Here is a 23155-nt window from a genome sequence, read left to right as displayed (position 1 = left end):
GCCCCACCCCCGCCGTTGCAGGGTCTGTCCCTGGACAGCTGGGACGAGGCCATGGTATGTGTAATAGAGCCACCATGCTGCAAAGGAATAATTAGGAGAGCCCCCAGATCCCCTCTATTTTGGGGTGACAGTCCTCGTCCCCTGGAGCAGCATCCTCAATTGCCACGCCAGACTGTGTTTGCCCCGGATCTTCACTGGGCTCTTGACTGCAAAACTTCTTGGGGAAAACCAGAAATTTCCACAGTCATGGTGAAAAATATCACCGTGGCTCACACGGTACGTGTGTCTTTTGGTGGCTTTGCAAGGAAGAAACCCACCATATCACATCATTCCAGCTGCAAGATAGATGCTTGTAGAAATCCAAAGGCAAATGTCACTGCTGAGGCTTTGGGATGAGCTTGCAGATGTTGGGGTGGCAGCAATGGGCACATTGTGGGGAGGTGGCTGCCATCCCTCCCCAGCCTTGGGCATGGCAGGGGCACAGTGGCAGCAGGGTACCCAGCTCCTCCGGTCATCCGTGCTGGATTTCCTTCATTGGGCTTCACCCAAAGGATTTGAGCCTGAAAGGCCAGTGCTGCCCCGCTGAGCATCCTCACCCAGGGCTTGCTTACTCCATACTCACATGCTTCATCCGGATCCAGATCCTCTGTAGCGCTCGAGTCAGAAGGATATTTATTCACATGGAAGGTTATTAATATTAGCTGAAATACCCTTTTCTACATTATTCTGTCATGCTTAATATGGTGATCAGCATCGCAGCCTGCAGAGCTGGGGATGATTTGCGATTGAATATCCATTAGGGATTTATGGGCTTTGGGGCCGAATTGCCAGGATGTGCAATTGCCAAAATACTTGAAATGCTTCCACTGGAGAGGAGACCTTGTGGGAAAGGAGCACTCGCTGTTCTCGTACGCAGGCGGGTCCCAGTTAACCTCCGTTACTGGCAGCAAGCACGCCCAAGCCAATAAAAAATTATATGGTATCCAGAGCGCCGATGGAGCATGAACCGTGTGTCAGATGACGATGGGGAGCAAGCTACCGCTCCCGGAGTGCGATGCTGGCACTGGTACTTACAGTGGCTCCCAGTCCCATGGGGTTGCTCAGCGGGTGGGTTTAGTCCAGGACACAATTAAACATGGGCATGGTTTGTATTAACACAACCCTGCAGCCGGTTAAAACAGGATATGAGGTTGTTTGGAGGGGAAAAGGTTCTTTTGTTGCTTTTCCTTGTGCAGTGCAAGCACCTCTCATGCTAGTGTATCAAGCCCAAAGGGGCAGAAGGCAAGATGTCGTCAAACACAGTGGAAGCTGAAAGAGCCGAGAGTGAAAGGCATTAAAAGGTAAAGCAGAAGATCCACAGGTCCTTTGTCCTTTGTTTCAGAGAAACTGGGTTTGCAAGGGGATGATTTGGAGCAATACCTGCTATCCAGCAGCTCTTCCCTTTGAGCGGGCATCTGTGGCTGCCCATCCCTCCCGCCTCCCATCCCTTTGGAGGGTTTTAACCTCTTTTTTTCCCTTGAAGCTAATGGAGAAGGAAGGAAAAAGCTTGCTGAGGGGGTTGCCAGCAGGTTTTTCTCGGGAAACATTCACTTGCTGGGTTGCTGGTTCTTTTTGTGGCCACAATGGCCCACAGCTCAATGGCTGGATCTGTAGAAGCCAAAACCAGCTCAAAGTTACCCTCCAGAAATACCATTTCCTACCCAGCCATGGTGAGCTCATCTCAGGGGGGAGCAGACCCCACAAGAAAAGTGATGGGTGGGAACATCACTGGAAAAGCACAGCGAGCCGCAGGGGGAGAGCAGGTCTCCCATCCCATCTTGCAGAACCATCACAAGCTTTGAGCAAAGATCCTGGCTGCCATGGTCCAGTTGGGGAGGGTAAGCTGCCCCAGGGCTGTCAGTGTCACCTGGGGGCTGAGCTGCTCTTAGTCAGACCTAAAATGCTGCTGGGAGGCAGCTCCCACCTCTCTCCCATCCCTCAGCCAAGCTTCCAGCCTCCATCAGCTGCTAAAATCTGATTTTCTTAATGGGGACTGGAAAACGCTCCCTACTGTATTCCCCTGCAACCCAGGCAGGGTTTGAACTTTGCAGAGTATCCATGCAGGGCAGATTATTATTGTTCTTTAGCATCTTTTAAAAAAAAAAAATGCAAAACAATACACCCTAACTGAAGGAGCCCACAGCTCAACGCTGCTCGGCCACAAGTCACCATCAAAACACAGAGCTGGTTCTGTCCCATCTCCTCCTGGCTTGGGGTAGCATTACCCGATTTTTTTACAGGCAAAAAAAAAAAAAAAAGAGTCAAGAGTGATGGAACGTGATTAACAAGGGGGTTCAGGGCAACTCAGGGGGGTGGGGATATACAAGGGTCTGCAGAGGAGCTGGGGAGGGCTCAGTGCTGAAAACCCCTTCAGTTTTGGCCCTTTCCCAGCTCCTAGCCCCCGCTAAGCTCCTTTCCAAAATCCCGGCTGTAAAAACATGGGCGCGGAGATGTGCTGTGTGCCAGGCCAGCGCCAGGGCTCGCACATGCTTCCAGTAGTAAATAATTAGTGCCTTGGCAGCAGGAAAGTCCACGATTTTCGCAGCCAAGCTGGGCATGTTTAGGAGAGCAGCCCCACCTCCCCTTACCACCTCGCCTGGCTTTTTTTCCCTTTTCTACTTGATTTTTTGGTATTTGTTCTTTTTGCTATTTGATTTTTTTCATTCCTAGAGATCGCTGGCAAAGCAGGAGCTGGCGAGTGGGCTGTAAATGGTGCTCAGGCACGGAGGAGCCCAGTGACAGCACCCAAACAGTGTGATGAGCTAGGCAGTCCTCAGCACGCCTCCCTGCTCCCACCTTGTCGTGTTGCATGGGGATAAAACAACCTGGAGGGAAAAGTTTCTGGACGCTGGGGAGGAGAGACGAGGGGGTGCATGCCAGCCTGACTCAGGTTACTTATGTGCTTATGGTCTATTTTGAGGCTCTGGCCATGCGGCGCTAAGCAGCCGCTGACCCAGGGAGGGGACGAACGAGCTTCAAAACAAGAGCCCGGCGGGTAACAACGCAGGGAAGCGCTGGGCTTCCCTTGTCTCCAAGCAGGGCTGACAGCACCCTCGCCTCCCCCGCGGGCCCATCTTCTCTTGAGTTTTGGCATTTCCACAGTGGGAACTGATTTTTAATTCTTCCCATTGCCATGCTTGAAGGTAAAGATGCCCCAGGTTGCGAGGGCAGGGTACTTTATAGGGAGCGATGCACTGACAGCGATGGGGATGCGGATAAGCGAGCAGGGGGACACAACCATCACCAGTTTTGGTGAAACCACTTGCCCACAACCCCCTCCTTCACTCCCCCGCTCCCCAAGAAAGCTCATTTGCAGGCGGCTTAGTTGACCTAAGAGCATTAGAGGTGCATTTGGTGGACATTAGCTGCTCGAGCAGCGCCGGGAGCATGTGGCTGATTAGTGGCAGCGGTGGCTGGTTTCGGGCAGAGCGCTGCATTCGGGGTGGAAATATTCGCCATGCTGCCCCATGCGTTTCAGGGATGCAAAGGTGAGGTCTGGGGGGGATGTGATGGGTGCATGGTGGGGTCAGCTCACCTGGCTCAGGTGTGTAAATATACCAGCCAGGTGCTGGTGTTGGGTGGTGTGAGAGCAAGCTCCTTCCATGCCATGCACTTTTCCCTTTTGCTGCAGGGGGAGTGTGTGTGTCCCCTCCACTTTCCAGTGGCATTTCAGCTTTTCAGACAATATTTCAGCTTTTTCTTTACATACAGCCTCCCTTTCTAATCTGCTGTGTCCTGCAAAGATGAGCACGGTATGGGATGCTCACGCAGGATGCGGCGGGTGCTGGTGCGTTCAGGGGCACCATGTCCCCAACCTTGCACCAGCCAGGGGCTTCCCTAGAGCCAGCCTGGGGCGGACAACACCCTCACCACTGTGTTTTCCTTTCCCTTCCCTGCAGCCTCGCTCTCCGCCAGGATTTATGGAGGTGCTGAGGAGCAGCTCTGAGCCCTGCAGCCCCCAGCAGCCCAACCCGTGAAGCAGCGCCCAGCCGCCTCACCCCATCTTGCCCGACATCCCAACCCTCCGACTCAACCATTCAAGGCTCCTGTGCATGGATCGCCCCAGCGAGGGACCGCTGCCGGACGCCGCCGACGCCGCCCCGTAGGCTCCCGGCCCCCCGTGCCGCCCCCAAGTACTCCACATACCCCGATGGGGTAACGTGACGGGGGTCACCCTCCCGCCACCGCCACCCCCCATATGCAGAGGCCTTTCTAGAGCGCCAGGGAGCACGCGGCACCGGAGGCGGAAGCCACTCGCCGTCGCACACACACCGAGGAAGCCAACACTACAGCAAAGGGATTTTTTTTTAATTATTATTATTATTATTATCATTAATATTATTTTTTCCCATCTGGATTTTTCCCCCGGGGGGCTTGCGGTGTGTCAAGGAAGCCGGCGCGCTCCCAGGAGCTGGGATTATTTGCACAACATCTGTATATTGAGTTCTCGATCCTGTTTTAGTTTTATTTTTTAAGCGCAGAGGGGTTGTTGGTTTTCTTTTTTTTCCCCTCCACGCCACACTTTTCTTGGATTTTTTCCCTCACTACCATCAGCACCACCTCACCCTCCTCCCACCCTACCATGGCCCGGATGAACCGCCCTGCGCCGGTGGAAGTCTGCTACAAAAACATGAGGTTCCTGATCACCCACAACCCCACCAATGCCACTCTCAGCACCTTCTTGGAGGTAAGGAGGGGAGGCTGGAAGAGGGGGACTAGGGCCCAGCTGCGTGTTTTGGGGCTAAAAGCCAATGTTAAGATGCAACAGGGATCAGTCCGGTGTAGGATGAGGCTGCGGCACATCCCCTTTAGTACCATGGCCCCCACTGGCATCCTGGGGCCGTGGGTCCAATCACCGCCAGCTTTTTGGGGTAGGATGTTTTGGAGGACCCCAAGTGTGGTATTTGGGCATGGCAGAGACAGACCACAGTTTCCCTATTCCTGTTGCATCCCCTGCCAGCTCCATGTCCATCATGTCAAGGAGCTTTCCAGTGACACACGTGGATGCATGCAACCTCCCCTGCATCTTCCAGCACCTCAATAAGGGCTTTTCATCCCAAATGTCCCAGCATCTTTCCAGTGCCCGGAGTGTGTTGGGCAGTGCACAAGGAGCTGGAGAGCTCAGTGTTGCCTGAGCCAGCGATGGTGCCCTGCCTGGGAGCACGGCCTCTGGCACTGGCAGCAGCCAGCCGTTGGGGAGGATTAATGGATGCATGTCTGCAGTCCAGGGTGAAAGGCTTTGACTTACTCTTTTTATCAGTACCTGGGGAAAAGGCAACATCCTGCAAGTTCAGTCGAGCCAGCACAAGGAGCTTCTGCTTACAAGGAGGTGTTTTGCGTTTGTGGGGGGACCTAGGGTTGCGCATGAGCCTGGCACAAGGTTTTTGCCTTAGACCTGAACCACCTTGAGGTCTGATGGCAGAGGCATCCTCTGAGCTCGAGGAAAACGCACACCTGAAGTAACAAGTATGAGTGCCACCAGCTCGGAGAGCCGCAGGAAGACGGTCGGGATTTGGGGATGGCCGCCCCATACCCTGCGCGCTGCACACAAGGCGATGGGGATGGCACAGTGGGAAGGGGAGAAATTCCCCTTTCCTCCAGCTTCTCATATTTTTGGCTGAGCTGCCGTGTGTGCAGGGGTTTGCTGTGGTCTGGCAAGCGCATGTGGGGAAGGAAGGAGATGGAGCATTGAAGGGGACAATGTCAGGTGGTGCCCAGTGGGGCTGGTATGCCGGCACATAATCCAGGGGCAATCCATGTGGCAGGCAGTAAGACATGCTGGAAACAGCCCAAGTCTCACGCCCAAGCCTGCAGCGCATCAGAGTGATGACGGGATACGGCAATGAGGTCAAGAAGGGGCCCCTGAGCAATCTGCAGGGTGCTGAGCGTGCTCAGTGAGGTGTGCTACGACCCCCCCCAGCCGCCTCTGCCTTTCTGCAGTGGGAGCTGCAACCTCACTGGGCACAAATAATTTCTCCTTTGGGGAATTTGCCCCCATGTTGTCATAGCAGGGCTCAGATGTATTGGGGTTACCAGATGGTGCAACTGGCAGGGGTTTTTCAGACCCCTCCTTCTCCTTCCCTCCCCAGGACCTGAAGAAGTACGGTGCCACCACGGTGGTGCGAGTGTGCGAAGTGACCTATGACAAGACCCCCCTGGAGAAGGATGGCATCACCGTCATGGTAGGTGGGCGGTGGGATGGGTACCGGGGGGGCTGCCCATCCTCCCTGCTTAAATATCCCCATCCCTGGGGTCTGCTAAACACCGCGTGTTTCAGGTAGACCGAATCAGCACCGCGCTTGCCCAGGAGCAGGGTCTGAAGCCCAACTTCATCCTCAGGGCGAGGCAGGCGAGCTCCCCGCTCCCTGGGCTGAGATGGGGCTGGTGCTTTAAAAAAAGAAAGCACTGCCCACGCACCCGAAACTGTGACTCATACAGTTGAGTCGGCAGCTGCCTTCCCTGCCTGTCGCTTGGGCTTTAAAGCATCCAGGGATGAGAGTGCTTGATCCCACATGGAAGATGTGCATGGTTCCTATTACCCGCAGCATTATCTTATCCGGTGGAGGGGAGGGGGTTGCGGGATTTTTGCTGTTCCAGCAGCCGGCTGGTGCAGCTCTGGGGGATGAGAGGGAGCAGGCAGCATGCAGGAAAAGGCAAAGAGGCAGAGCAGGCAGCTGCCTGGGCTGCATCTTGGCTGATAAGTAATTGGAGATGATGTCAGGCATGATTGCCCTGCCAGGGAGTTCAGCTCCAGCTGGAAAGTGAGGCTCTGCTCGTTATTTAGGAAAGGGTTTGGAAGGGCCTCATGTCTCCTGGGGTGGTCCTCTGTGTGTAGGTCCTCCCTATATAGCTCTCTCGGTATAGTGTATACCCTATAGAGAGAGAAAGCTATATCCTCGATCCTCTGGGATTTAGGTAGATAATAGATCCTAAGTCTCTCTAGATGAAAATCCTCCAGATGCAGATCTCACTAGATATAGATGCTGTATCTCTATAGGATGTATCTTATAGAGCAAGATAGCTCTATCCTACATATAGGATCTGTATGTAGGAGGTCATCTCTGCTCTCTTACAGACCAAATTCTGCCTTTTACCCTGTTTCTGGCTGGAGTCCTTCAGTCTGAGTTTCTATATCTAAGATATACATATCTTTCTACATATCTTATATAGAGAGATGTCTATATCTAGCATATGTTTTATATAGGGAGATATCTATATCCTAGATAGAGAAACTATGCAAGATACTATATAGTTTCTATATATAAGATGTAGGTTTCTATAACTATATAGAAACTACATAAGATATATAGAGCAATATCTATATCCTATGTATCTATGGGTAGATATATCCAGGCTGATACAGACATCTCTTTCTATATCTCTCTCTATATATACCCATATCAAACATATAAAATAGAATCACAGAATGGTTTAGGTTGGAAGGGACCTTTAGAAGTCATCTAGTCCAACCCCCCTGCAGTGAGCAGGGACATCCTCAACTAGATCAGGTTGCTCAGAGCCCCGTCCAACCTGACCTGGAATGTGTCTAAGGATGGGGCATCGACCACCTCTCTGGGCAACCTGGGCCAGTGTTTCACCACCCTCATAGTAAAAAATTTCTTCCTTAGATCTAGTGTATGTATATATAGAGAGACTATGTCTATATATCCTACCCCCTTCCTTGGGGTATAGGCACAAGCAGGTCAAGGCCTGACTCTGGTGCGGTGTGCCTGGGCGCTGGCATCTGCAGCCACAGTGCCCATGGTGGTTCCATCCCAGATGCACTCCCTGCTAGGTTTGGGATGCCTTTTCTGCTTTCGGCTCCTCCACATGCCCGGGGATCCTGGGCAATCCCTAAAGCTGACAGCAACTTCTGAGTCGTGTCGGACACAGGTGTCCCATGCGTGGACGTCTGCTTGGAGGCCACATTCACTGGTGGCTCCCCTGTTGCCGATCCTCCTCCTGGCCATGCTGCCTGGGCAGCACCCGGTGCTTCAGCAGCTCTGCCAGCAGGTCGGAGATGGGGCAGAAATCCCACGGGGAGATCAGCATGTTTCACTGTAGGAAGGTTTATGGTGCAGGATGGATGTACTGTACTGGGTATACCCATACGGTTTAATATCTTCATCAGTGATGTAGACAGTGGGATTGTGTGCACCCTGAACAAGTTTGTGAAGGCACCAGGCTGAGTGGTGCAGCTGATACACTTGAGGGAAGGGATGCCAACCAGAGGGACCTTGGCAGGCTTGAGGAGTGAGACCATGAGAACCTTATTAAGTTCAGCAAGGCCAAGTGCAAGGTCCTGCACCTGGGCTGGGGCAATTCCCAGTATCAGTACAGACTTGGTGATGAATAGGTACAGAGAAGGACATGGGGATACTGGTGGATAAAAAATTGGACATTAGCTGGCAATGTGCACTCACAGCCAAGAAAGCCAATCATATCCTAGGCTGCATCCAAAGAAGCGTGGCCAACAGGTCAAGGGAGGTGATTCTCCCCCTCTACCCCGCTCTCATGAGATCCCACCTCGAGTACTGCATCCAGCTCTGGGGTCCCCAGTACAAGAGAGACATGGACCTGGTGGAGCTGGTCCAGAGGAGGGCCATGAAGATAGTTGGAGGGTCGGAACACCTGTCCTATGAAGAAAGCCTGAGAGAGTTGGTGTTGGAGAAGCCTAGAGAAGAGAAAGCTTGGGGGAGACCTTATTGTGGCCTTTCAATATATAAAAAAGGGGCTTATAAGAAAGGTGGAGAAAGACTTTTTACCCAGGCCTGTAGTGGTAGGACATGGGGTAATGGATTTAAACTGAAAGATTTTAACTGAAACTTTAGATTGGACATAAAGAAGATTTCTTTTTTACAATGAGGGTGATGAGACATTGGACCAGATTGTCCGGAGACGTGTGGATGCCCCATCATTGGAAGTGTTCAAGGTCAGGCTGGTCGGGCCTTTGAGCAACCTGATCTAGTCAAAGATGTCCCTGCCCAGGGCAAGGAGGTTGGAACTAGATGATCTTTGAAGGTCTCTTCCAACCCAAATCGTTCTATAATTCGATGATTTTGTGATATGGTGTGTCATCCCGGTGTGAGCCCAGCGACCTGCGCTCATGGTTGAAGCAGTGCTTTCCAGGTGCTGCAGGGAGGAGATGATCTTGTAGGACAGGCATGGGCTGTGCAAGGTGGGCTGGCTCAAGGATTAGGGCACCCTGAAGCCCAGCACGCTCCTTTCCTAGCAAAGCCACACTGAAATCACATTAGGGATTCAAAGACTTAAGTGAAGTTCAGCAGCTTCTTTTGCCATCTCACACCAAGGATGACTCCAGCACAGCAGCTTAGTGACTCACTCCTCAAACGTGAGGATTACAGCCCCATGCTTCCCACTCACCAGGGATCGCCGTGCCATGTCACCTCCAAGCAATGCTCCCCTGCCCGTCCCCCTCTCCCACTGCTGCATAGCCAGCGGCCACATTCCTCCTACCAAATCCATTTTGGGAGAGAATTCCCCATTTTGGGAAAGACATACAGCCTCAACTGGCTACCAGTGCCCATGAGGAAAGACCATCCATTCCCCAAACTGCTGCAGCTGTCACAGGCAAGGGTGAGTGACACTTTCCCCCATAGCAGAGCCCAGGACCAGGGGGTGCTTAATGCAGCACCCATTTCATCACCGACCTCTGATGTTGAGTCCATGCAGCTTGAGGATGAGGGTCAGAAGAAGGTGGGCGCTTTGGTGGTTTTTTTGGTCACTCAAGAGCCTTTCCTGAAGGACACTATTTAAATGGCCCCATTTTCAGGGGTCTTCCTCCCACCCTTCAGCTCTCTCTAGGTATGTGTTAGGGGGTCCCCAGAGCATCCTTTCAAGGCCATGTGTTCACTTTCACTCCCATGTGTTGCAGCAAGCTGCATTTCAGCGCCGCGTCAGGCCCTGAGCTTTCAGCCATCTCCAAGCCACCTTTGCAAACTCCCTACAAAGGGGCTTTGCGCTCCCAAGTGCTGGACTTAGATGGGAGCTGGTGGGGGGAAGGATGGGGCTTGTGGCTCCTCAGAGCTCAGCATGATTCAGGAGGAGGCAGGTGATTGCCGCCATGGTCCACAGAGGCAGGAGGACATGGGGACCATGTTGCGCAGGTCCTGTAGGTGCTCCTGAAAGCTGAACCTGTCCATTAGGAGATTGGAGGACCCCAGACCTAGACTCCTATGGCTGCTACGTCCCCATGGAGCTGCGCTGCGAGCCCATTGCCAGTACAGGCATCCTCCTCCCCTCTGTTGAGGTCCAAAACACCATCGCCCTGAGTAAAAAGCCATCCCCTATGTTTTTTCCCATGGTCTGACAGTGTTTCTCTCTTCTCCCCACCTTGCCCCCGCCTTGCAGGACTGGCCATTCGATGATGGAGCACCTCCTCCAAGCAAGATAGTGGAAGATTGGCTCAACTTGCTGAAGACCAAGTTCTGCGAAGACCCTGGCTGCTGTGTGGCCGTGCACTGCGTGGCTGGCTTGGGGCGGTAAGTCAGAGCCCGGCAATCGGGCTGCCACCCAGCCCAGGAAGGGGGAAGAGGGAAAACCATGGCTGCTGTACTCCTTCCACCTTAGAGCAGGGGTTTTGCATGTAGAGGAGACCTTAGGGGGAATAGGCATTGACAGGGGGGTGGTGCTGCCTGAGCTCCTCCTTGCACCTCTCATGGCCAAATCTAGGCACCAGGGAGGACCCAGGTTGCCTGGTGCTGTCCTGCCAGTGCCCTATGGCAATTTTGCTTTTGCTAAGGGCTCGTCATGGAAATATTGCAAAATGCTTCCCGGGGAGCCACTGTGTTTCAAGAGCCACTGTGTTTTGCTGCTTCCCTTGCTGCAGGTCAGGTTTTGCATGTGTATTTACACTCACTTTTCCTATAATTTTGCCTCCAAAATCCTTGTGCTCATTAGAAGAGCAGCAAACAGCCGCCAGCCCTGTCCTGGGGGTTTTATCTCTAAAATCAGCCGTTCCTTGGGGCAGCGCTTGCAGCCAAATGGCAAGAAATCGCACACTAAAAGCTGGCACTGGATTGCCCACAATGCCATCATTACAGCCCTGCAAGATGTCCCCCCGCCCCCAGGGTGGGATGTCAGCCTCTGGGCCACCTGGCCGGGGAGTGACCACCGCTGCCGTTGCCTTTCAGTGCTCCTGTCCTCGTCGCGCTGGCCTTGATCGAAAGTGGGATGAAATACGAAGACGCCATCCAGTTCATCCGACAGTAAGTCGAGTGGTGTTTTGGTGTCGAGGGAAAAAGAAGCGCTTTCCTGAGGGAACAGAGAGATCTGGCGTGTTTTGGGTTTTTTTGGGACACCGGGGTTGCTTTTCTCTCCTTTTGGCATGGAAGAAAAGAGGGGGCCAGCACCAAGCACCCCGTGCCTTTGCATTAGGGCTGCGGGAGGCCAGGGAGGCATCTGGAAGCATCCCTGGGTGGGGTTTGGCAGGTGACCTGCTTTGAGCAGCCTCCCCATGTGTTTCTTTCCTTGCTCTCCATGCCCTAAGATTCGCAGGGTGGATGAGCAAGAAAAGCTCCTGGGGTTGGTGCCTGGCTCCATCCCGGGAGGATGCATGAGGCTGCAACCTCCAGAATCCCTTCCTGCTCTAGGCAGGGGGGTTTCAGCATCACACAGGGGTGGGTTTGAGGTGGGGGTGGTCTTCTCCTGCCACAGTGCTGACGGTGCCGGCCCGTCTCTGTCCCCACAGGAAGCGCAGAGGAGCCATCAACAGCAAGCAGCTGACGTACTTGGAAAAATACCGACCAAAGCAGAGACTCCGATTTAAGGACCCTCATAACCACAAGAACAAATGCTGCATCATGTAACCTCAATGACCTCTTGCCAAAATCCGTGCACACAAACACCCGGGCACTCACACGCATCCGACCGCCTCACCTCCTCGCCCAGCCCCCCTGCACCCCACGCACTACCCCACTGACAGGGCTGGGTTGGGGGGGGACATGGAGCACCACCGACATGTTCCAGCACCCACAGCACAGTCATCTTGCTGGACCCCTGAAAAAGGCTGCTGTCTCCAGCTCCAGCCCCGAAGAGGGAAGGCAGCTCTGCCCTTTGACTCTTGGCATTAACAGGCAATGAGCTCACATGATGGTTCTTTATCGCCTTCTTCTTCCTCCCTTTCCCCTCCCATTGCACTGAGGGGGATGCGCAGATGGTTTGGGGCGATGCAGGCAGGGCTGTGCCAGCTGAGAAGGGATGGGGAGCAGGAGGGCCAGAGCATCCCCAGCAAAACCGTTTCCCACCTCTTCCCTATAAATAAGGGCTGCAGCAGCAGGGATGGAGGTGGGGATGGTGCAGTGGCCTCGAGGGGAAGATGGTGATAGCAGGGAGAGGTGAAGGGGGCTCATAGCTTGGTGCTGGCCTTGTGGCCACAGGAAGGGCTGAGGTAAGACCCCCAGCACCATTCCCTTTCTCCTGGCTCCTCTGCCACTTCATCTCCCTGTTGCCTTGATGCCAGTCAGGATACTGCAGATGGGGCTTGTTGGGTGCTTGCTGCAGTGAAGGCAGAGGTGCTGGGAAGTGGGAACCGTGGAGGGCCTTTGAGGCACCCAGCTTTGCCAGGGTGCAGGGTCAGCACTGGGTCCCCCAAAGTGTGGGGTGCTCTTATTTATAGCTTCCAAATTCAATGCACAGAGTGGTGCGTTCTCTCCTATCATGTCCCCATCACCAAACTGCGGCACAAACCCCAAATCTGGCTGCAGTGCCCTGGGGACGCAACGCGTATCTGTCCTTTACTGCTGCGTTTGCTGTCCAAGGGGCTGGGCCGCAGCTTCCCTGCGGGATTTCGGGTGCTCCTGGCAGGAGCACATCACCAAGTTTTGCACCTGCCTTTCCCACACCCGGTGGCTTCTGTAACCCAAAACCCCCGGCACGTGCCCTGGTGGAGTGGACTCAGAGCTGCCCCTGAGCCAGGACATTAAACATCTCTCTACTTTCTGCCTTTGAATGTTTGCAGCAGCTGGAGCAGTGGGCATGTAGGGGGCGTGGGGGTGTTTTTTCTTTTGACGAGGATAAGAAGAAATTTGCTAATTAAACAAAAAAAAAAACTTATAAAAAAACCTGTTTGTCTTCCGCATGTCCTCTAGCCTTTGTTTCTCCCATCGCTGCCTGGTGGAGCTAGGGAGGTGACCCATGGCCCCCCAGACTGATCCCTGGCACCAGGTCACAGACAGCTGCCATTCACTGTCACCAGGGCGTATGTGTGGCCCAAGGGATGCTCCAGGTATCCTTTGGGCTTGCTGCTGCTCACCCCCTCAGCTGCAGAGGATCACAGATGTTGGGGCAAGGAGGGCTAGTCATCCAGCATCTTGTGGTTTCAGGCTGCGCAAGTTGAGATACCTTCGGTGCCCTGTGTTGGGTTTCTCCAAAGGTTTGTGTGCCTTCCAAAACATAGTATCCAGAGACACTTGCTTCAGAGGGTTCATATCTTGGGATAAGCAGTGAGGAAGGCTAGTTAGACACTTTGGGTTCCTGCAGAAGGGTAGAGGATGGCTTCGTGCCACCACATGTGGGTAGAGGAGCTCGCAGCCGTTTCCAGCACCACTCATGATAGGAGCCAGCCCCACCGCATGGCAGGGACAGCGGTCATGGTGCCGAGTGAGGTGGAGACCCTCCATGCACAGCCCCGGAGCTGTTATACCACACACCTCAGGCCTGTCTAAGGCCCCACATTGTAGGACAACCCTTGATCCCTTGAGTTTCTCCTGCCCCATTCCAGGTTGTTGGTTCCTATGTCTTGTGTGGAAGGTGGCAGTGGTTGAAGGGTCTGCGTTGATTGGGAAGAGTGAAAAACTGGGCTGCTAAAAAGGCCTGATCCTGTATTGCAGCAGTCCTGCTGAGTGGGTCACCATCCTCTTTCTGCCCTGTTGTGTCCTCCTGCTGCTAATATAGGTGCTGCTTCTTCCCCAGGGGCAGTAGGAGGTGGCTCGGCATTGTGACAGGGACAGCCCCAATCCCTCTTAACCAGGACACCTCATGGTCTCATGTGCTCCCCAGTCACAGCAGGCTGTGCCATGACTTGTGAAGAGTTTAGGATAAAGCGGTGAGAACCATTGCTTTGCAGGCTTGGAGATGTTTCTGTCCTGGCAAGAGGAGGAGAAATGTTTTCCTCGCCGATGCTCGTGGGAACATTGCATGGCAGATTGCCCAGGGCAAGCAGTCCAGGTTTTCAGCCATGATGCTATCAAGCTGGGGTGAGGATGGGGACAGAGGGGCTTGAATGCAACCTCCTTTGTCCACAGGAACTCCTCACCTCCTCCATGCAGTGTTTGATAGTGGAAGTGCTCAGTGCTGAGCTCTGATGAAAGTACACTCAAATCTCAGCTTGGTGGGCTTGTTGGGGGGAACACAGCTGGGGGACAGGCTTTGCAGTCCTCCTTTGCTTTATGTAGCATCAGCCCAACCACCTTAAAAATAGAGAGCTTCTAGGGTAAGAACAGTCCTTGACCTGGTACAATCCATGTGGCCAAATCGTGAGCACCTCTGACTGGTAGAGTGGCATCTTGATACTCCAGTTTTTGAGTCACCACCAAAAAAACCCCAAAACCATGCCAATTGTACTAAATTTTTTATTTTTTTAATGGATCTGTACCCTTTATCCTGGAACTGGCTGTCACCTCCCATGTGCTGCTCCATGGACAGGACACCTTGGCAGCCCAGGAACTGCCATCCTTGCATGGAGAGCCTGAACCAACGCCAAGGTTTCTCTGGGTTGGACTGCCAAATATTTGGGATTTTTTTGATGTGGACTTGGGCTCCTACCTCTGAGGTACCAGCTCCCCAATGTTTCAGCCTAGAGAGGGTCACAGAAGCGTAATGGGCTGGGGAAATTGTGGGGTCTTCCAACCAGGTTTTGTGTTAGGAATCTCAAAGAAGAGCCCAGTTCCCTCACAAAAATCTTGGGACAGTTGGGGAACAGGGAAAGTTGGAGCTCAGTAGACACATAGCCCAGAGCGAGGCCTAAGTGGCCAAGGGCTCATGCTTTGGGCTGGTTTCGGGGTCTCCTCATATGCTAATCCTTGTTCCGCCTCATGCCAAGATGTTGAAAGGAAAGCCTTAAAAATCTGACATATTTGCTGATTCTATAATTGCTCCAGTTGTCTCCACTGGGTCTTGGCAGATGTCATGGGGAACAGACACCGCCATGGCTTTGGCTATAAACCAACCACCTTATCCTGCCCTTTTCTGCAGAAGCAAAGGCACAGGCTGGGTTTTATACCTCCTCACTCCTATGCACCTCCCTCACCCCCTCTATGGAAACGCACCATCTTTCCATAGTTTGCAGGGAGAGGGCTCCAAACCAGTAACAAGACCTTTGGAGACCCAAGGGATGGCAAAGCAGAGATGCCCTAACTCAAACCAAGAGCTTATAGGCTTTGCCCAGGAATCAGTCATGGCTGAACCTCACATGGGGGAATAAATCTGAGCAAGAAGTCGTAGTCCCCTCACTGGTGGCACACATGTGCCCTTATCTGCATTTTGGTTATAAGGCTCGTGTGTCCCTTCCGTTCTCTATGTTTGCCAGTTGGATGGAGTGCATGGTGGAAGCAGCGGTGGGAAGGAAGGTAACGAGGCTGTCGCAAATGGCCAGCTCTATTTAAGAAAGGTCTGGTGACACGTATTTAAAGACTTCACATTTGTAAATTCATATTAGAATTTTGCAATAAGGCTGACACTGTGGTGCTCGGACTGAGAAATTCGGATGAGGAGGTTTATGAGTAACAGATTTCCCGAGGAAGCAGAGAGTTTTTCTCTATCTACAATAGAACAAGTCGTTTTCTTTTTTTTTTTTTTATTGGGTTTGTTTGGTTTTTATTAGTCCCAGTGGGAAAGCGCACAGGGAGATTCGTGACTTCCATGCAGTTTCCAGGGTCTTATATCTTATTTGCTTCCAGCAGGGCTGGGTAGGTGCAGTTTGGCGGGTGGATTTGGATGGGATACTGTCTGGTGGGAGAAAAATGTGGCTGGTTTCTTTGCGCAGTGGGGGGTCACGGGCCAGCTGCGGTCCCGCTTGCAGGCTCTGGCAGACATTCCCGGGGACGGGGGCATTTCGCCGTGCTAGGCTTCCCTTTAGATGACGATCTCCCAATGAACTCTAGACTTCCCTGCTGTTTCTTTCTGTGCAACAAAGAACTACATATTTTCCTTTTTAACTTCATGGGCAATCGTAGTAGTATTTAGATTAAGCCCAGATGACTTTTTTTTTTTTTGTCTGAGCCATAGCTAAATTATTATACCCAATGCTTTTTGTATCAGATGGCATCACTTTGAATATGCAGATGAGGTATAGGATCTTGACACTTTATAACCTTTTTAAAAAGAAACTTGTCTGTTTACTTATGTTTTGTGTAAAAAGGAAAAAAAATGTATGCCTTTCAGTATCACTTTTTTTTTTTTGAGTTTTATGAAATTACGGTGGTTTCACTCCAGCAGCGAAATAAAAAGCATTCACTGTTTTGTACATCCCTGTGTGCTGCAGTGCTGCTAATGGGGGAGTTATCAATATGGGGGAGGCGAAGGCAGAGCTGAACTCTGGCCAAGGGACAGTGAAGGAATGCATGGCAGGGCTGTCGGGGTCCTGCTGCTTCCCCTTGGCTGGAGTCCTCAGCCCTCTCCCGTCCCATCCCAAATGTGTCCCAGCTACATTCCGCACCCATGCCCCTGGGTTATTTTCCTCCTTTCATCCCATTCCTCTTTCCTGAGAGCTCCCAGGACATGCAACAGAGGTGGCTGGGAAAGAGTTGGACCTACTGCAGTTAGATGACAGGCTGCAGCCAAATTAGATAAAGTAGAGCCCAGGGCAGAGAGAATTGATTTGCCCAGTGCCAAGGCAGGTGCAAGGGGTACACCCAAGGCTCCAGGCATTCACATAAAGCCCTTTTCCCCATGAGCTGCTCTCTGTCCCATCCAGCATAGTCACTGCATGGTCCATCTCCAGCCCTTCCTTAGCAAAACATCATGCAGGTCTTCAGCAGTGATTGCCAGGCCAGGCAGCCCCCACCTCCAGCATCCCCCCATCAGAGCCACCATGATCACAGCAGGGTCTGGAGCCAGCACCTTGCCAGAGAGAGTCCAACCATCACCACAGCGTTTACTCCCAGTCCAAGACAGCACTCCTCCAGGGGAGGATCTGGCAGCAGGGAGATCCCAGAGGTGGTCTGCAGCAGCAGATTTGCCTTGGCTGAGTGAGCTAATTGTGTTGCTCACATACTGAAGTGTGTCATGGCTTTTAAGTACCCACCTCACCACCAAATAATTGGCATAAGCAGAGCCCACACACACCCTGATCCCGTGTCCAGCATTCCTCAACTGATGCAGTTGGATAAAAGATGTTGTAAGGTTCAGAGACACCTTTTATCCTGTGTGGAAAGACCTGAACCCATAGCAAGGCTGTAGGGTGCTGTTGCACAAGCTGCCCAACTGAGGGCCCCTGTTGGGCCCCCAAGGGGCCATGGCTAATAAATCATAATATGCAAAAGCTTGACCACTCGAGAGCACCTATGCAGTGGGCAGCCCTTGTACTGGAAATTCACCAATACCTGGATTGACTGTGACCAGCCTCTCTGGACTCTGGCATGAAGCAGCAATGGGAGGGGCTACCTTCTAAATATGCATCATCCACTGGCACAAACACACCTGCTAGGGATGCCTGGGTTAGGAAGATCTTGTAGCTGGAGATCTGGTGGCTGTTTCTCCCTCCCTTGCTGCTTTTCCTACTATAGACCAGTTTAACAGCTAAATCAACTGGGTGGATTTAGCTGCTCAGTGACTGAGGTCTTGAGGGCGGCATCTCCCTGTTGAACAACACAAAACATGTTGACCTCAGTATATCCAGGAAGGTAGGCAGGGTAGACTGGTCAGCACATCAGCAAGGAGGAGCCAGGTTGAATATTAGGGTAGACTTTCTGCTGGCAAAATGGAATTCTGGAGAGAGGACATGGTATTCAAGCCCTTGGAGGACTTCTAAGAACAGGACAGGCATTTTGTCCCATCCAAGGTCAGGATGGGAGGATGACCTCTGTAATGTGATTTTTATCGCTTACACCACTAAGCCTTTGTGGTCAGCTGTGGTCCAGCCTAGTTCTTCTTCAGGGTCAGAACCAAATGAGCAAGTTAAAACTGTGGAGGCAACTGAGCTAGGCAGGACATGGGACACTGGGAGACATGGCGGATATCTCAGCATTTCTGCAGTAACTGGCATATGTTACCTATTGGAAAATAGGTATTCTTCCCTTGCCTGGGAGAAGGGGAAGGCTGAAATGATCTGGACTCAATGTTTTCTGCAGGAAGGGCCTCCCGGGAAAAGAAGTCTGATTTGGAAGACATGAGATAGGTTTTACTTACTCACACTTACCATCCAGTTCCAACTGCAGACCCCTCAGTTCTTCCCTGTAGCTGGGACTCCTGGAGGAACCAGGCACTGTAAGGTACCATACAGGCCGCTGAAGAGGTGGGCTTTTGGGAATCACCACAGCTCAACAGAGCCAGCAGATCTGGGGGAGTTTCGACCCTCTCCAGTGAGTTTTGTCCACAGGAAAGTTCTTTCAGGGAAAGCATTCAACCAGCTCAGCCCCAGGTTAGGGCAGGGGGCCACAGGTCAACAGATTGCCGCACAGGAAGCTGCTGCAAGGCTGCTGCAAGGTGGGCACTGACATTACAGCTTCAAATTCAGGAGCGTGATCAGGTTTCCTTACACTTCCACTCGCAGACTGATGGTTCAGTATTAGTCTTGATGATTAAACTATTTGCAATAGGGCTTGTAAGGCCTGTTCGCCCATCTCTCTACCCCAAGAATTTGAATCCAATGACTGATTTAACCCCACAGAGCATGAGAACTCACAACACCACCATGTTCCTACAAGACCAACAAAAATAGCAGATAAAGACCCAAGTGGTATGTTCAGTAGACCATGGCCTATCCTTGGCTACATACCCAAGAGTCCACCCAGAGGAGACACTACACATACCCCATCCATTGGAGATCTGCTCAGTGCTTCACTACTGGCAGAGTCCACGCATCAGACACAAAAACAGGCTTTTCACATGAAACTAGCTGGTTTTTTAACTCTGCCCTCCATGACCAAGACAGGAAGGCAAAGACCAGAGGCTCCATAGAGGCTGAGGAGCAGGAGCTTGCATGAACAGGCTGGTAAGCAAGGAAAGCTGACACTAATTGTGTGAGCTCCCGAGTAATTACAAGGGGTTGGGTGGGGTAAGTGGGGCAGGGGGAGGAAACTCCCTCGTGCTGCTGTAGGCTCAGGAATGCTTTTTGTCAAGATCCTGGCTTGGAAGATGGGAGGGCTGTAGGTCACAGCACGGTGGGGTGGCATGGCGAGAACTGTCCTTGGATTGCCCCAGGGCATCCCAAGTGCTCTGCAAGGCAGATGCTTATCTCCTCACGACCTTTGAACCACAAAGCTGCAAGGGGTGCTGCCTCCAGGGTTGTGCAATAAGCAACTGGGCCTTCAAATCAGCCTAATTGCTACCTTGCCTCCCAACCAGGAGGGCCAGGGGGACTTCTGAACATGGGCGTGTGTGCTGCAGAAACACTCGCCCATGCTCCTGCCCGTACATGCTGTCTTCTACCTGCCTGCATTCCTCCTTATCCTCCATCACCTGAAAACGTGCACCCCTTTGCAGGGCAGACACCGACTCTGTGTTAGGCTATTGCCACTCCATACACAGGTTCCTGCCCTCCCCAAGAGGAACACTATGAAAGCCCATCAAATTGGGGTGGTTGGAAAGTTCTGAATTGGCCACTCACAGGTCTCAGCAGAGGAGGTTGGTACCTACAAACCACATCACAGCCACATATTTCAGTGTCTTCAGTCTTGGCAACACCAAAATTAGTGAGATCCACCCAGCTCAAGGTGGGTATTCGGTGTGGTCTCATCCTTGGCTCCCTTTCCAGTCACCAGAGATGCAGTCAAGAGTCAACACTGGAGATTCGGGAGAAATCAATCTCATACTGGCATGGACACTTCTTTCAGAACTCCACCACTGCAAAGGGTCCCCAGACACCCAGCTCACACAGAGACACCCACACTGGAGACACCCAAAGCCTTGAGAGATGACCCAGAGCTCACCCTGTCAATGTTACTAACCCACCACAGAAAATCAGCTCTCTGCAGACCCATGGAGGCAAAGGTTACAGGGTCTGCAAGGTCTAGACCTGCCATGGTCCAGGCTCACAAGACTGGATAAAAAAATTCCTTACTCCCTGTTTGCTACGTGCTGAGCCATGATGCAACATTTCCTTGTTTGTTTTGGACCACTGCTGTCTGCCACAGCCAACACTGGCTCTTCTTGGGCACAGCACAGCTCTCACCACTGCTCCTCTCAATCTGCTTGGGATCAGGCCTTTTGCAATAGTTCTACCTGAGGACATTGTGCTGTCTGCAGTGGGTCTTCCAGTTTCACTGTGTGCCCAGAGAGACATGCACCATCAGGGAGAAGCTGTGCAGCAATGGGAGGCTGCAGGAGTGAAGGTCTCACCTCCCCCCAGGATATGGGGGACCTGTGGGTCTGGGCATGAGGCACAGGAGGGCGGGAGGTGCTGCCCTGCTTACACTGTGGTATCTGGAAACTCCCATGCTCATGGGTATGAAAATGTAGGGCAGAGCTTGGGTTGGGAAGAAAATTAAAATGTTCACAACAAATGTAGCTGAAAAGTCAAGTGGAGAATTAGGCACTGCTTGGCAAAGGTACACTAACACAGATCGCCAGGGGTGGGTTTCCCTGGGAGCTTTCCCTGCAAACAGAGCAAGGAAGGGAAGGAGAAACTCTGCCCAGACTCCCATGACCACCCTCACAGTTCAGAAAGGGGGTTCTGCAAATCACTGCTCCATGCCGTGACCACAGCAAGGAGCTGTGCTGCCCTGCCTGACCCACTCACTGAGCAGGACCTTGGGGCAGAATTTAAGTGTCAGAGAGAGCAAACATTTGAGTAGCAGGAGGGGAAGAGGCTTGCACAGAGCCTGGAAAGGGCTGAGTCACTCGCTGTTGGCATCAGCAGCAGAGGCGAAAGTGTGGCTGCCAAACAGCCACCTGGAGCTTTGTCAGCGCATCCTTGAAAAAAACGGACAAAAAAGTCAACTGATGGCCTCTCCCTCATCTCACCGGAGAGCTACATGTGCTGCACACAGCCAGGGAGTTCCCTACAAAAGCAGTGGGGCTGTGGAAAATGCCCTTCCCTGTCTGCAGGTGCTGGTTTCTGTTGCAACATCTCCCTTGGGGCTCACAGAGCAGATGGGGCTGCTCAGCTCTCCCACAGCAACCAGGCAGCCGCCAGGGACACATCACAGCCAAGCCAGGGTTCGGTCCAAGGAGTGGGGGTGGGAGATGATTAGAGACATGACAGCTCAGCGCTGGGAGAAGCACGACACAAGAGCTGCCTCCTCCTCGTGGAGATAACTGTGAGGCTGGCAGTGCTGCTGACTTCAGCCAGGGTCTGACTCATCCCCGCCAGGGCATCTTGTCTGGATATCAGGTGGAGAAAGGGAGAAGCAATGCATTTAAATGAGCTTCAATCTTTAAAGCAAACAACACCAGCTTGTTTTGCAGTACTCAGGCAGCCGTGGGTGACAGAGAAGGATGAGCAGATGGGTTTTGGCGCACCCGGTTCAAGGAACTCATTTTTGGTGGGTAGATGCTCAGCACTCAAAACAAGGCTGTGATAAAGGGCTATCATGAAAACTCACCTGGTGCTGCCAAATACTAGGGCAAAACATCTTGGGGCTCTTTCTGGGTTGCAGATCTGCTAGACTGAGGGAGACAACACAGCTCTGTAGCGCAGAGAGACTGTAGGCTGTAAGTCTGTAATCTGTAACTACCCCAGCTGTAGCCAAGTGATATACCTGGGAAGCGAAGGTAAGTCCTTCTGGTTGCAGCTCCTCAACTTGTTGTATCTGCAGTCTCCATCCTGGGAGAGTTTCAGAATAAAGCTATGAGCAACTGGGCTGAACCCATAACTGACCCCATTTGGAGCAGGAGACCTCCTGAGGTCCCTTCCAGCCTGAATTATCCTGTAGTCCTATGACAATCCCAGAGAAGAAAATAATACCTTATAGCTCATAGAGTGCAAAACTGAGTCACTGAAAGAGACTCCAGAGAGGTATTTCTTTTGGTACATGCACCTTCTCCTGACACTGCAACTGTCTCCACCAGCTCCATCTGTTAGGGTAAGGTGTCCATAGCTGTAGAGGGAATTATGTCCAGACTGCACGCTCCCCACATAGACAATTCAGTATCCTCTCTAAAGTGTGGGCACCAGAACTATATGTTGTACCCAATTTCAGACTCCATCTAAAGCAGTTAAATCACTTCCCTACATGCAACCCTTACTCAACCTGTCATCTGTTTTCTGTTGAGAGGTTTTCTATCACGAGATGAAGATTTACCAAACGCAAAGGCCTGCAAAGAGACGCCTCTAGCTCCATCATCTGTTGCCACACCATCTGTCATGCCCTTAAGAGGCTGAGCTGCAGCCCATCACACTTCAATCCCTCAGCCCACCACTGGGTCCTTTTCCCTGGGGATGTAACTTTTCCAGCTGGCTGGGCTAAACTCTGCATGGAAGCAGCTTCTTACAAAGAGGGGCTGACCAGGGCTGTTCCTGTGACTGTCTGTCCTCATCCACTTCATTCCACTGATTTTAATCCCCTTCCAGCTTCTTCAGGAGCAATTTTGCCTTTATTTCCGGCTCACTGGTAGAGAAGGCTGCATGGCTTTGGGCCTAGGATTCTCCTCCAAAGAAACAGATCCAGTCACTAGCAATTCCCTATTGATCACCACTTTCTGAGATCTGTCAGTTAGCCAACTCTTAGCTCATTTAACACGTGCTCTACTGCTGTGTGGTGTTTTTTTCCCCAGCTAGAATGCCACGCTATACAAATCCAATATTTTACAAGCATCTTGTATATACAGTTATGTTTATGAACCAAACTTACATTCAAAAATAAGAAATCAAATTGGTACAAGACACCTTTTCCATAAAACCACATTGACTGGCATTTACTATACTTCTTTCTGTTTTCAAGAATCAGATTCTAGATCAGACTGTTATTATTAACAATCAGCCTGTTATTATTAGCCT

General features: G+C 52.1%; 1 protein-coding gene across 5 annotated transcripts in view; it reads left to right on the top strand.

Moving 5' to 3' along the window:
• The window catches only part of PTP4A3 (protein tyrosine phosphatase 4A3), a 48790-nt gene extending 32268 nt beyond the window's left edge, over positions 1-16522 (top strand). For all 5 annotated transcript variants that reach the window (XM_075085922.1, XM_075085925.1, XM_075085924.1 and 2 more), the window contains exons 2-6: positions 3939-4726; positions 6129-6221; positions 10411-10541; positions 11193-11267; positions 11750-16522. In XM_075085922.1, coding sequence (XP_074942023.1) covers positions 4622-4726; positions 6129-6221; positions 10411-10541; positions 11193-11267; positions 11750-11867 — 522 coding nt within the window. In that variant the 5' untranslated portion in view covers positions 3939-4621 and the 3' untranslated portion in view covers positions 11868-16522. The remainder of the gene's footprint in view (positions 1-3938; positions 4727-6128; positions 6222-10410; positions 10542-11192; positions 11268-11749) is intronic.
• Positions 16523-23155: the final 6633 nt, after the last annotated feature.

This window comes from Phalacrocorax aristotelis, chromosome 2, assembly GCF_949628215.1.
Source record: "Phalacrocorax aristotelis chromosome 2, bGulAri2.1, whole genome shotgun sequence".
NCBI classification, from domain to species: Eukaryota; Metazoa; Chordata; class Aves; order Suliformes; family Phalacrocoracidae; genus Phalacrocorax; species Phalacrocorax aristotelis.
The sequence above is the reverse complement of the archived record's forward strand: the minus strand, read 5'-3'. Positions and strand labels throughout refer to the sequence as shown.